The following is a 12,634-nucleotide window of genomic DNA, read 5'->3' on the forward strand; positions in this document are numbered from 1 at the left end:
CTAAACCTCAAACCGGAATCGTCTTGTTTGCCTGGATCACGCTGTGCATTATTTTACTGTCATCTGAGCAGCTAATCTCGTGCCGATGGGCTGCATGAGATAAGTTCCTTTAGCAAGCAGTGATTGCGGCCATAAAGATTAATAATAACCCCCCCCCCCCAATTCTCCCTCCCTACCCCTACTACCAAAAGAGAAGTGAAAAGAACAGAAAGCTGGAATACACACTCAGACACATAACATATCCACTGTATATAATCATGTATATATACATACATGTACGTATATTTAATGGGTTTTATGTATGTGTTTGTATATAATGTAAAAGATTTAAAGAGCACCCAAGACCTTACTGGCTCTTGTGTGTATGCTTTAGCTCGGAGGACAGATGTGACAGATGTGACTACTGGAAGGACAGTTGTGTCTGAATCGCCACTCTTCAAGGAAGTTGTACTTTGCCACTTCGTTCAGTTTTCCCAAACGCATCTGTATTGTGAAACTGAAAAACTGAAAGGGAAATAACGGGCCTGGGCCAGGTGGGGAACAAGGGAGTTACAGTATTCACTTCCAAAATCGCCTTGAGGAAGCTACAGCTTTTAAAAGCTTATTATTTTTATCATCATCATTATTTTAATAAACTTTCTTTTCTCCTTTAAGGACTGGGTATGGGTGCCCGTCAGCCCACCCCTTAGCCTAGCATTTCCCTCCCTCTCTCTCTAGACCCCACCCTATCAAAAGGTTCCATTCCTCTGGGCTATACCTTTCAGTTCCTTTTCTACCTTACAGATCTCGAGATCTGGAATGACTGAGAAAGGGAAAGACTGTGGGGTGGTTTGCTGTGAGGGCCTGGGAGGGAAAAGGAGGCGGCGTCCCCTTTAAAAGCAGGGACTGCGCTGCCACAGCGCCGCTGCAGCCGCCGCCGCTGCCGCCGCCGCTGCCGCTGCTGCTCCTGCCACAGCAGGAGTTTTCTCCTCTCTGCTCTCACTCCCTCCGGCGAGTCCCAGTTCCCACAGGCCGCCTGTGATTGGCAGAGAAGTCTCAAGCCCCCGAGGTCGTGACATCAGCAGCAGCCAAGAAACAAAAAGCATAAGGAGGCATCAAACCGCCTCAATCAATTTACAGCAAGAAGACAACACACACACGCGCGTAGAAGGAGGCTGGAAAATTGTGTGTGCACTCGAGAGAAACTCTAGAGTAAAGTGTCTTCTGTTACCCATCCCGAACTGCTTCGCCATTCAGGAACAGACTAAAGAGAAACAGGGAGGGGGAAAGAAGTATCCGGGGGGAAAAGTCGAAATTGAATGCCTTGGACCTGCAGTATCACACACCAGTCTGAAGCGGCCAAGTGCCCGTCTCTCCGTCTAGGGATGCAAAGCGCCCAGTTTTTAATTTGAAAAGAAGAAAACTTATTTTTCTCTGTAGATACATGATTCATCTCTACCTACTCACACAAAGGACAAGACAACTTGTTGATTGCCGTGGATGCAAGCAAAGGGGGAAAATTTTTAAGAAAAGGAAAACCACCAGCTTGGTTTGACTGGGACTGCCTGCTGACTAACCATCTGCTGAAAGTATGCTTCAGAGGCGGGCTGGACTTTGGAGATTTTCTATTTTCTGCTTAACAGCTGTAAGAGAGGCAAGTTTGGAGTAACACCAAGTGATGCGGAAAAAAAACACACCGAGAGCAGAAAACTCTCCTGCAGACGCCAGCCTTGCCGCCGCTGTTGCCTCTGCCGCTGCCACCCCTACTCAGACTAACCTCCCAGGACTCCCCTACAGGTACAACCCAGGCAATCGCAGCCCACCCTCCGCCGCAGGGATCCACCTCTGGGCACCTTTTTCTCAGAATGTGTCCCCAAAACGATGGGCGGCAGAGGAGCTAGAGAAGGGTCCGAGAGACGCAACTCCCCTCTTTTATCCGTCCCGGAGGAGAAGGCAGTCAGCGGGTGGTTTTTCCTAAGGACGACTTCAGAACTTTTTTTTCCCCTTCTCCCCCCTCCTCCCCCTCCTTCTCGCTGTTGTTATGTGTCAGCACTTGGCTGAGGACTTCTTGAACTCGCAGAGAAAATAACTACCCCCAAACCCCCTTCAAAACTGGTGGCTTTCCAACCGCGGGGAAAATTTATTTTCCTTTTACCCTCTCCCCATCCCGGACCCCCAGCTTCTCTTCCTGGAGACTCCGATCATCTCTGCTGCCCCCCAGGAAAGGGGGGGGCGCCTCGGCAGGCACCAGGGAGGAGGAACGGATACAAAAATCCAGCTTCAATCTCCACCGCCAGAGATTTTTCCATGTGGAGGCTGTTTCAATGGACGTGCCCCCGTGTGCTTCTTAGTCTATCGGCAGTCTCCTAAAGGTAGAGGAGTGATTCCCTGGGGGTGGGGAGGGTTCGCACCGCGAGGAGGGGGCGGGTGTGGGGTCCAGTGATGCTAGAGCTTTTCGCACCTATACTGACCCGCTTCCCAGTCGGTGACGGAGGCTCTGGGCCCACCTCCACTTGCCTTCAGCTACCCAAGCTCTACAGACACAAACTCCCTTCGTCCCTCCCTCCCCCGCCCGGCGGGCGCAGCTCGGCCGAAGGTAAACACCCTACAGTGCCCACGTGCAGCGCGGTCCCAGCTGCAGCTGGCTCCCGCTCCCCCACCCTTTTACACCGTCCCCCCTCCTTCCTTGGCGGCTCCACTCCAAGACAACTTGAAGTGCACTCCCTTTTCGCCCCTCCTTCCTTCGCCCCTTCCCTCCCCCTTGCAGGATATTTTATTATGGCTGTTAACACTTCGCTGATGATTTAAAAAAAAAAAAAACCTCTTAAAGAGGGTTGCCCCTCCGTTTCACCCGTTAGACTCCGAGCCCTTTCCCATTTCCAACCAGGTACCCTATCTCCCTGTTACGTATCTTTCTTGAGAATTTGCCTCCACCTCCCTGCGTGTTGGCCCTTTCCTGCTACTTATTTTGGGAAGAGAGAGGAAGATCTAGTTTCTAGAGATTATCAGAAGGACAAAGAAGTCAATTACCTCTCCTTTTTTCTCTTTTTTCTTTTCTTTTACTACTCTGACATGTGAAATAATAGAGAATCACCCCCACCCCTCAACTATCTAGACTTTTTTATAACGCTCCGAACGAGTTTGTGTACATACAATACTTTTTCCTTGAGGAAGGTCTGTGCTTTGTGTGTATAAAAGAAAGTGTTACAACCTACTTATAAAGTATGTGTATCTATACCCACATATATATGCATAGGCATATGTATGTATGTGTGCATGTATATATGTATACATATGTTTATGTATATATGGAAGTGGTTGTGCCCTGAATCACGTATATTCGTAAGTCATATATTATGAATGTAGCATTCCTGGAAGTAAAATACGGTGTGTGCGTATCAGGAAGTCATACGCATTGAGTGTGTTTTACAATACAGAGCGATATGCAGTGTGTTTACGTTGATGTATATGTGTTAAGAAATTATGTATGGCGGGTGTAAGGTTTCTAAAAACTTTTGTGCTGTGTGGTTTTGTGTCGCTGAGATGAGTACCTTATGTTGTTAGCATGAGCCACGGGAAATGGAGGCTATACATACATTTACCGAATGGCTATCTCCGCACCTCAGATGCCCTAGTTTGGCGAGCAAAGGGAATGGGAAACCTCTCCACCTAAATTTAGCACCAGTGTCCCCCTCCCTGGATCCCCCAAATACGATCTGCTCCCTCGCAGGCAGTTTTAAAGTCTAAGTTGAGGTCTCAGCAATCACTGGAGTTTCCGGGAGATTGTTGAAAGGTGGGGGCTGGAGGAGGGAAGGTGGTGGTAATCTAGAGAGTGGGCGGGGCGCGACCAGGGATGGCAGCCCCAGCTAGCACCCACTCCCCATTGCAGTCATGGCGCCCCTGCCCCCTAGAGGCGGGGGTAGGTGGAGGGAAGCTCCCTGGAGCCCGGAGATCTTGGGGAGGCGGCGGCCGGGACAACCTCCCCGGAACGGTGGCGCGGGTCGTGGCTGGGGCCAGATGCGGACTTGCTGGGCAACCTGGCAAGCCTGGGACAAGCGTGCCACCGGCGAGGGTCCCGGGCCGCCGGTGCGGTGCATCTGTCACGGAACTCCGGGACTCACCTCCATCCTTGCTTTTCTGCTGTCCGCCCCTATCCTTTCCCCCACCCCACCCACCCCACTCCCCAAACCCTCTCTGCAGGTTGACCATGGTTGCCGGGATCCGCTCTCTTCTAGCGCTGCTGCTTTACCAAGTCTTGCTGGGTAGTTCGGCCGGCCTTATCCCGGAGGTGGGCCGGAGGAAGTTCGCTGAATCCAGCCGCTCCACGCCGCAGCAGTCAGAAGAAATCTTGAGCGAGTTTGAGCTGCGGCTGCTCAGTATGTTCGGGCTGAAGCAGAGACCGAGCCCCAGCAAAAACGCGATCATCCCCCCCTACATGCTAGATCTCTACCGCCTGCATTCGGGCCAGCTTGGGGATCCCACCATGGACTACCAGCTGGAGAGAGCAACCAGCCGAGCTAATACTGTCAGAAGCTTCCACCATGAAGGTGAGGGACTGGGGAGGTAACTGGGCAGGAGAGAAGCATGAACAAGGATTCTCTCTGCGTCCTCAATAGCGCCTAGTAAGCGAGCCTTCCAGATGTGGGAGGCAGGTTGGTGGCTAAAAGTCGTGAAACCTGAGTTTAGGTCTTCGAGGTCCTCTGGCACAATTTACTAGCAACGTGACTTGAGACAAATCACTTCCCCATCTCAGTTTCCTTATCTATAAAATGGGTGGTGGGGGTGTGGGAAGACTAGATGATTGCTAAGATGCTTCTGGCTCTAACATTGTGATCTTGAGACATTCAGTAAACATTTGTTGATGGCAGTAAGACAAGAGCCAGGGAAACTTGCCTGTTCAGTTTTTTATTCGTGTGCTAGTGGAGGGAACAGAGATTCTCGCCCTCCCCCCCCCCCCAAGATTCAACATTGCCTCTGAACCTTTAGAGTTAAAAGGCAGTTGTGATGAACATTAATTGTTGCCCTCCCTTCTGCACCTCCCCCTTATTCCCTCTTAATGGACACACCAGAGAAGAAATGTGAAAAGTAGTGCATACTGACTAATACTGGGGGAAAGGAACGACAAAGGTCAAACTGCATCCCCTTAACCAGATCACTTTTTAATAAAGTAAATTTTAAAAAGTTTGCAAAAATTACATCCTTACATGAGTTTTTTTGGGACAGATTAAAAGATTACAAAAAGGGTTTTCTGTTGACACATTCATTCTAAATCTTCTTTTCATCCCATTTTTCATTTTCCCCTTCTGAAATCCAGTAGGAGAGATTTTCAGACCAAGTCCACCTAAAAAATCCCTACAAAAAACTCTTATTTTTAATGCTGCATACTCCCAGAAAGTCCTAATTTACAGTTGTTCTGGGATAGTTTGGAAGGTTTCTAATCCCAATCTAATCCCTGTGAGAGATCAGTTTAACAATCAATTGTATTGTTTCCACTGTGATTTTTTTGTCTTTTGCTTAAATCTGAGATAGCTTTAGTGTAGAAATAAGGGAATCTGAAGAATCCCGAAGATGAAAGCTTTGTACCAGCTGTCCCTTTAACTTAATATGGATCTAAATTTGCAAGTAATGTGATTTTTATGATAGTGGATGTACTTCTTTTTAGTTAAAAGCCCCAGAATGTCAGTATATTGATTACTGTCAAAATCTATAGCTTTTTTAAAAAAGAAACACAGCATTTACATTGTATTTAATTTCTTAAACAAGTCAAGTAGTGAAAATCTTATTAGAATGCTTTCATTTGGAAGATGCTTATAATTTAATTATAGCTAGATTCTATGTAGCTAGAATTTATATAACACTTTAAGGTTTTCAAAATGCTCTACAGATAACTCATTTTATCTTCACAATAGCACTGTGAAGTAGATACCATTTTAATCTCTAATTTTAGAGATGTTTTAATATCAGCCAAGGGGTATGGTATTCCTTAATTCTAATTGAATGAAGTTCTGGAATAAGATAGGCAAACCTGTATTCCAAGATATCAATTTCTAAGGAGTTAAATTGAGAGGATTAGGGCACAGGGGGTAAAAGAATGGGATACTGACCCATGTAGCTCCTTTTGGGAGTTGCTTTTTCCTGCTGATGAGTGCTGTTAGAAAATATAATAGTAATAGCCTGCCCCCAGTTATAAACATAAGTCAGAAGTATCAACCATCAGATATTTTCTCACAGCATCGAGGAAGACTTTTATTGGTTAAAATCCTTGTTCTCTGATTATTGGGTCCCAAAACAAGCAAAAGAAGAAAAACACCTTCTTACATTCAGACATCCACATCAAGAAGGGAAAATCTTGACTTCATAGTCACTTTCATTTTTAAGCTCACTTCTCAGGCATGTGAACTTTGGTACCCAGGACAATAAGATCTAATTCAAATTCTTCAGTATTTAGTAACTGAAAATTCTGAAAGGCTTTGTTGATTTTTGCTGTAATGTCACTGTTAGCATAGCTATGACCCTTGTCACCAAATTCTTGGGACCATTGAAATTCTATACCTCCCTCTCTTGTTCACCTGATATTGACTGGGATTTTAAGAGCAAGGAAGTGACAAGAATGGATATTTTGATATCTCCTTTGGAAATAGGCAGTTTAATATGGAAACTTCAACTTAATCAAAACTAAAAAGGTTATGTATCTTATTTAATGTTGAGGTCATTCAAGTTGTACATAATGTCTTAAAGGAGATGCCATTTGGATACACATTTACCATCATAGCTCTTGGTTAAAAGGAACCTCACTGGCAATCTAATCCATCCCCTCATTTTTCAGGTTAGGAAATAGAGGCTTAAGGAAAAATGAATGCCTTCCCTAGGTTCAAACAGACAGTAGACATTAGGGGAAGGTTTTGAACATAGGTTCTCTGACTTTAGAGCCAATGCTCTTCCAATGACCCAAGCTGCTTCCCACAAACATATGTAAACTTAAGTGAGTTTGACTTTCTTTTTTTTCATCACTTTGTTTCCCCAGGAAAGCTTGATCAATTTTAGTTAAGCTATAAACCATTGTCCAGTGATTTCAAACTGTTGGTAAGCCCATCTGGGGCTTTCTTGGAAAAGCAGTTTCCTTCTCCAGCTCATTTTATAGATGAGGAAACTAAGGCCAACAGGATTACATGAGCTGCCTGAGGTCACGCAACTAGTAAGTGTCTGAGGCTATATTTGAACTCAGGTCCTCCTGACTGCAGGTCTGGTGCTCTATCCATTGCATCACCTAGCTGCCCTCAAGTAAGTTGCTTCTACCCAAGTAAGATAGATTGCCTTGCCCGTGTAGAATTGACTCTTATCTATCAAATTCATAGATTGCATGTCAAAAAGGATGGGGCAGTGAAAAAAATTATCAGATTATCTTGACCTGGTTTAGATAAGGAATTGAAATACTCATGCACAGGCTGTTTCCATATCAAATGTGATGGAAACTCATGAATATTTCTATCTTTTTGGAAATCTGGATATTTTATTTATTACAACTTTGTCAAGGCTGAGTCATCATTCTTTGAAATGGTACTTGATACTTACTGTTACAAGTATGTCAGTGGCCTTTGCACTGTACATAGCAATAAATGAAAATATATTGGAACTCGGCCATCATACTCTTTACTAGAGGACAAAATACTAGAGGACAAAATTCAGTGTTTGGATACCATTAAAGCTTGTTTATTTATGGAAGGACCAAAAGTTTCTTAGAATAGAAGCAATCATTGATTTCATTAGTTTATAGCCTGAAATCCTAAGGAAAGCATTGCATGTGGCTCCAGAATAATTATGGCAAGGCAGAAATGTCATTTTTGTAGCTCTTTCACTCATTATAAGGCTAATCTAGATCATGTGTTAGGAAATCTTAAATCACTGTTATCAGTTACCTTGTCTTCTGTTTAACTCAGTGAAGTCCTGTCTGTGCTATTTTGTGTGTGTGTGTGTGTGTGTGTGTGTTGTACAATCATTTGTGTCCTGATTTCAAAGGAAAGAAAGTGCTACATTCTTGTTAAAGTTCTTCTTTGAACTTGGGAAGGCTTGAGCTTTGAACATTAGCTCTTCTATGTGAGAAGAGCATTTAAAATTCCTTATGTAGATAAGCCACTTGCATTTTTACAAGCAGGTTTTCAGATGCTCCCAGGTTTGTCAGTTCTGTTAAACCTACAAGGTTTGCTCCATGCTTTGTTGTGGAATGTTGGATAGACAAGAAAAATGTGAGATACCTCATAGTCTTTACATAAGCTTCAAGGACCATGACCCATCTTCTGGTTAGAACCATCCTTCCCCCCCTCGCTTCCCTCCCCCATGATGATAGAAACTTTAAAATTCAGGTAAAATCTTATTAAATCTTGAAATTCTCTGTATTACCATCACTCCCAATTCCAGGACTCAACAAGTGGCCTTAGTAGTAATGTTACTTAGAGATTCAAGCTGTATTTGACCCAAAAGAATTTCTGAACTGGTATTCACTTATATATTCGATCTTGAATGATTGTTCTCTAATATATATATATATATGGCTAATCCCAATACAAGTTCTATTTTGAGATGTCACATAGCATGGAGGTTGCCTTGGGTTCTCTTCTTTGCTAGGAGAAGCACTAGCTCAATCAAGCTTAATATAATATAAAATTTGGTACAAGTAATGGAAGCCAGTTGTCCAAAGACCAGTTTGGCTTTAAATTCAGAGAGTTTCATCTCTAGGTTGGCTACAAGGCAATGAATTTTTCAGCCACAGAAAAGCCTCAAAGACTTTCATCTTCTAAGAGATAGTGGTCTGGTTTGGAATCCACACTGACAAAATCATGCATCACTGAAGACTAACATATGAGCCCTCAAGCAAAATGTTCTATCTTGTGAGCACTTTGAGAGTAGGGATAGATTTATCTTAGTATCCTCTGAAATATCTGTTCTCTTTTTCACACAGTAGTATCACTAAAGACCTCTAGAAGAGATCTTTTTATCTATCATTTTATCCAGGGGTTCTTGACTTGGGGTCCATGGATGGATTTCAGGGGGTTCATAAACTCAAATGAGAAAAATATTTTTATATTCCAATATAATTGGTTCTTTTTGTGTTTTATTTTATGAATTTAAAAAAATATATTATTTTAAGCAATCCAAGCACTTTCAGATTTTCAAGGGAGTCCATGGCACAGAAAGGTTAAGAAGCTCTGACTTAGTCCAAGTCTTTCATTTTACAGACAAGAAAACTGAATCTCAAGATCTAAAGTTGCCTCCGATAGTTAGTGACAGAACCAGGTTCCAGGCTCTGAGTCTTGTGACTTCTCTGAATGAATGACTGAATTGTTGAAGAAAGTAAAGTAAGAGGACAATCACTATGAAATTGATTTTCCGTTAGTCTTGAGGTGGTAGGATTTTCCACCTCATACATGGAGTGCCATAGCTATGTCCTATAAATTCTATCTTCTTGCCCCTATCTTATTCAGGTGACAATATGATGCATTGATTTGTTTCAGAAGTAGAAGAAAATACACATTAGGGTAGGTGGGAGTGTTATTAATAACAGTGGATTTTTTTTTCTCTTTGTGATAATGGCATCATCTTGTTGGGGGAAGGGAATATAATTTCTCTGTTACCATCTCTATCATTTTTCTGTTTTTTTTTTTAATGAGTTTTTTCTCATTTTAAAAATCCTGGGCATGCTACCTTTCTTTGCCTTTTTTGAAGAAGAGTTCTTAGATTCTTCCCTATTTTTATTTCTACCTTGTGTGATGTCAGAAATGTCAGAGCAGTGATTCTAACCTTAGTTTAAGCTGAACTTCATGCTATCTGCAGTTTTGGAGTTTTATGAAATTTTCAAAAGAAAATTCATTGTAATTTCACCTTGGGAAACATCTTTTCAAATTTTATGGTAGTACTTTTAAGTGGGAGAGCTATCAAATCAAATAAGTGATGCTTAGGCATCACTCTTTCAGAGCTACAGGTCACCTGTGCTGTGCTATCCCTTTTACTACCTTTGTGACCATTAGCAAGCCTTTAACCTATTTGGACTTCTATCTTTATATGAAAAATTTATATCAGGACTTCTTCTTAACTTTTTTTAGTATCATGGCCCCCTTTGGCAATCTGATGATACCTAGGTATCCTTTCTCAGAATCATGTTTTAAATGCATATAATATGCAAAATTATAAGGGAAATTCAGTAATTAAATATATACACAAACATATATAAAATTTTGTTGTTCCATAGCTTTTCATGTCTCACTCTTTACTACCCCATTTGGGGTTTTCTTGGCACAGATACCAGAGTAGTTTGCCATTTCCTTCTGTAGCTCATTGTATAGATGAGGAAACTGAGGCAAACAGAGTCATTAAGTGATTTAGTCAGGATCACATACGTAGTAAGTGCCTGAGACTGGATTTAAACTGAGGATTTAAACTGGATTTAAACTGGAATTCCTGATTCCGGTGTCAGCACTCTATCTACTGCACCATCTAGCTACCCTGTATATAACTCACTCTCTCTCTCCCTCCCTCTCCTTCTCTCTCTCTCTTTCTCTCTCTTTCTCTCTCCCTCCTTTCTTCCCTCCCTCACTTTATTTCATGGGTCCCAGGTAAGGACTGCAGTCCTAGATGATCCCTGAGGTCACTCTGAACTCTAAATCTGTGTTCCTGAGTAGTAGTGTTTAATAAAATTATTGATATTTCTGAATATTTTTGGAACTACTGAACTGATTTTACATGAAAAGCTTTTTACTATTTTTCTAATTTTGGGAAAGAGGCAGCAAAGTATAACAGCTAGAGGGACAGTCATGAAATGAGGAAGACCTGTGTTCAATCCTGCTTTCTTACACATCCTTTTGGTGTGACACTGGACAGATCATTTAACCTCTCAAGGCCTCATGCAATTCTATACATCACTGACCTTTTTGCAGATCAGCAGTGATGAAAGGATGAAATCTTATACTGAAGAAATCATAGGTCCACATCAAAATAAGTAAATAAAATAAAGTTGGGTCTGAATCTGTCATGTGGTTATTATAATGTTCAACTCTTTACATGTTATTCTGTGTCCTCATTTATTTGTTCCCATAGCTATTTAGTTCATACTGACAAATTTCCTGTTTCCGATCCTTGGTCCATGACCTCTTGGTATTAGCTCCTACCTTAGATTTCTTGCCTTTTGTTTTATCTTTTTTGCCTTTTATTTTATCTTCCCTTGTCAGAGAAAGGGAATAAAATTAGGTATATATTACCTCAAAATCTGAATGGACATTCAAAAGTCTAGTCGTATCATTTGGTGTGTTCAGATAAGTGAATGCTGACCATGTTGTAGATAATCTATTGAATTTTTCATTGTAGTTTGGATGCTGAGTGGCACAGTTATAAAGTCCTACTATTTTTCTCTTTACTTTCCTTACTTTCCACAAGCAAGGATGCTGCCCAAGCAAGTGTTACCAGGTTCAGGTGCCCTAAAATTCTGCTACCTCAAGAAAGATACTTTACAGTGTTGTAAGCAACGTCTAAGTCTCCATATTTTGTGCCTAATACCTACTGAGAAATACCCATGAATAGAGAGCTAGCCTCAGAGGTAAGAAGACATGGTGGCTTATGTCCTACATGAGAAACATGCTGGTTGTGTTACCCAAGGGCACATCACAATCTCTCAGGGCTGCAGGTAGCTCCCTAAAAGTATTAAGGTACAAAGAAAGTGCTGACCTGCCTTGGTAGAGTGAGTTTCCTCATCTTGGAATTCCCTGTATCAATGACATCACAGGTCTCCTCCCTCTCTCTGTCTGCTTCAGCTGAAACTTCTAGACTTTTATTTTCTGCTCTGCATGGACAGCAATGAAAAGTAGGTTTGAGCAAAAGTGGTGGGTCATGTGATATGACTTTTTAGAATTTGTTTTTTTAAATTTACTTTTGCAGAAAATGTGCCCTAGTAGTCACTTAGCCAATAGGCAGACAGAAAATGGGTTCATTTTTGTTTTTGCTTTTGAGTTGTTTCGTTTGTTCCTCCAATTTAAAAAGAACAAGAGGTCTTATTGGTTTTTTGCTATACTATTGTACGTTTTTCTCCTTATTTACCTGTACTAATATATCTAAGTCTTGTGCCTCCTGAAGGTCTGGAAATGGCCCTGAATTATTAGAGTCTATTTCAACAGGACACTATTTCTTTTGGCCACAATAACTCATAAAAATGTGTAAGCACTGGAAGGGATTTCCACCTACCCCCTACACCATGTACTGATCTGCACCAGTATATGGGATACTCATACTAATGAAATCCAGTATTTTTTTTTAAATCAAAGCAAGAAATATTCAACTTAAATTCTGTTTGTCTTATTATTGTCTTCCTCCCTCCCTCCCTCCTTTCCTTCTTCCATTTTTACCTTCCTCCCTTCTCTGTCTCCCTTTTTGCCTCTCTCCCTCCTTCCTTTTTTCCATCCCTCCTTCCCTCCCTTCCTTCCTTCTTTCCTTCCTTCTTCCCTCACTGTATATTTCATTCATGTATTCTTTCCTTTCACATGTTTGGGATTTCTCTTTCCCATTCTTCCTGCCACAGTTTTTCCAGTTACCCCTACTGTGCCTTTGCTACCCCACTTTCCCTTTGATTTTGTTTTTCTTGCTGCTTCTCAGAACCTTTCTTTTTGGACCTTGT

General features: G+C 42.1%; 1 protein-coding gene across 2 annotated transcripts in view; it reads left to right on the plus strand.

The window, feature by feature from the left end:
• The window catches only part of BMP2 (bone morphogenetic protein 2), a 120,065-nt gene that overhangs the window by 103,110 nt on the left and 4,321 nt on the right, over positions 1-12,634 (plus strand). The window contains exons 1-2 of one of the 2 annotated variants that reach the window (XM_072634424.1): positions 827-2,351; positions 4,180-4,526. In XM_072634424.1, the coding sequence (XP_072490525.1) occupies positions 4,187-4,526 (340 nt within the window). In that variant the 5' untranslated portion in view covers positions 827-2,351; positions 4,180-4,186. Of the gene's footprint in view, positions 1-826; positions 2,352-4,179; positions 4,527-12,634 lie in introns of those variants that run through there. The other variant, XM_072634425.1, reaches the window with a different exon arrangement.

Source organism: Notamacropus eugenii, chromosome 1, assembly GCF_028372415.1.
Source record: "Notamacropus eugenii isolate mMacEug1 chromosome 1, mMacEug1.pri_v2, whole genome shotgun sequence".
In the NCBI taxonomy this organism is placed as follows: Eukaryota; Metazoa; Chordata; class Mammalia; order Diprotodontia; family Macropodidae; genus Notamacropus; species Notamacropus eugenii.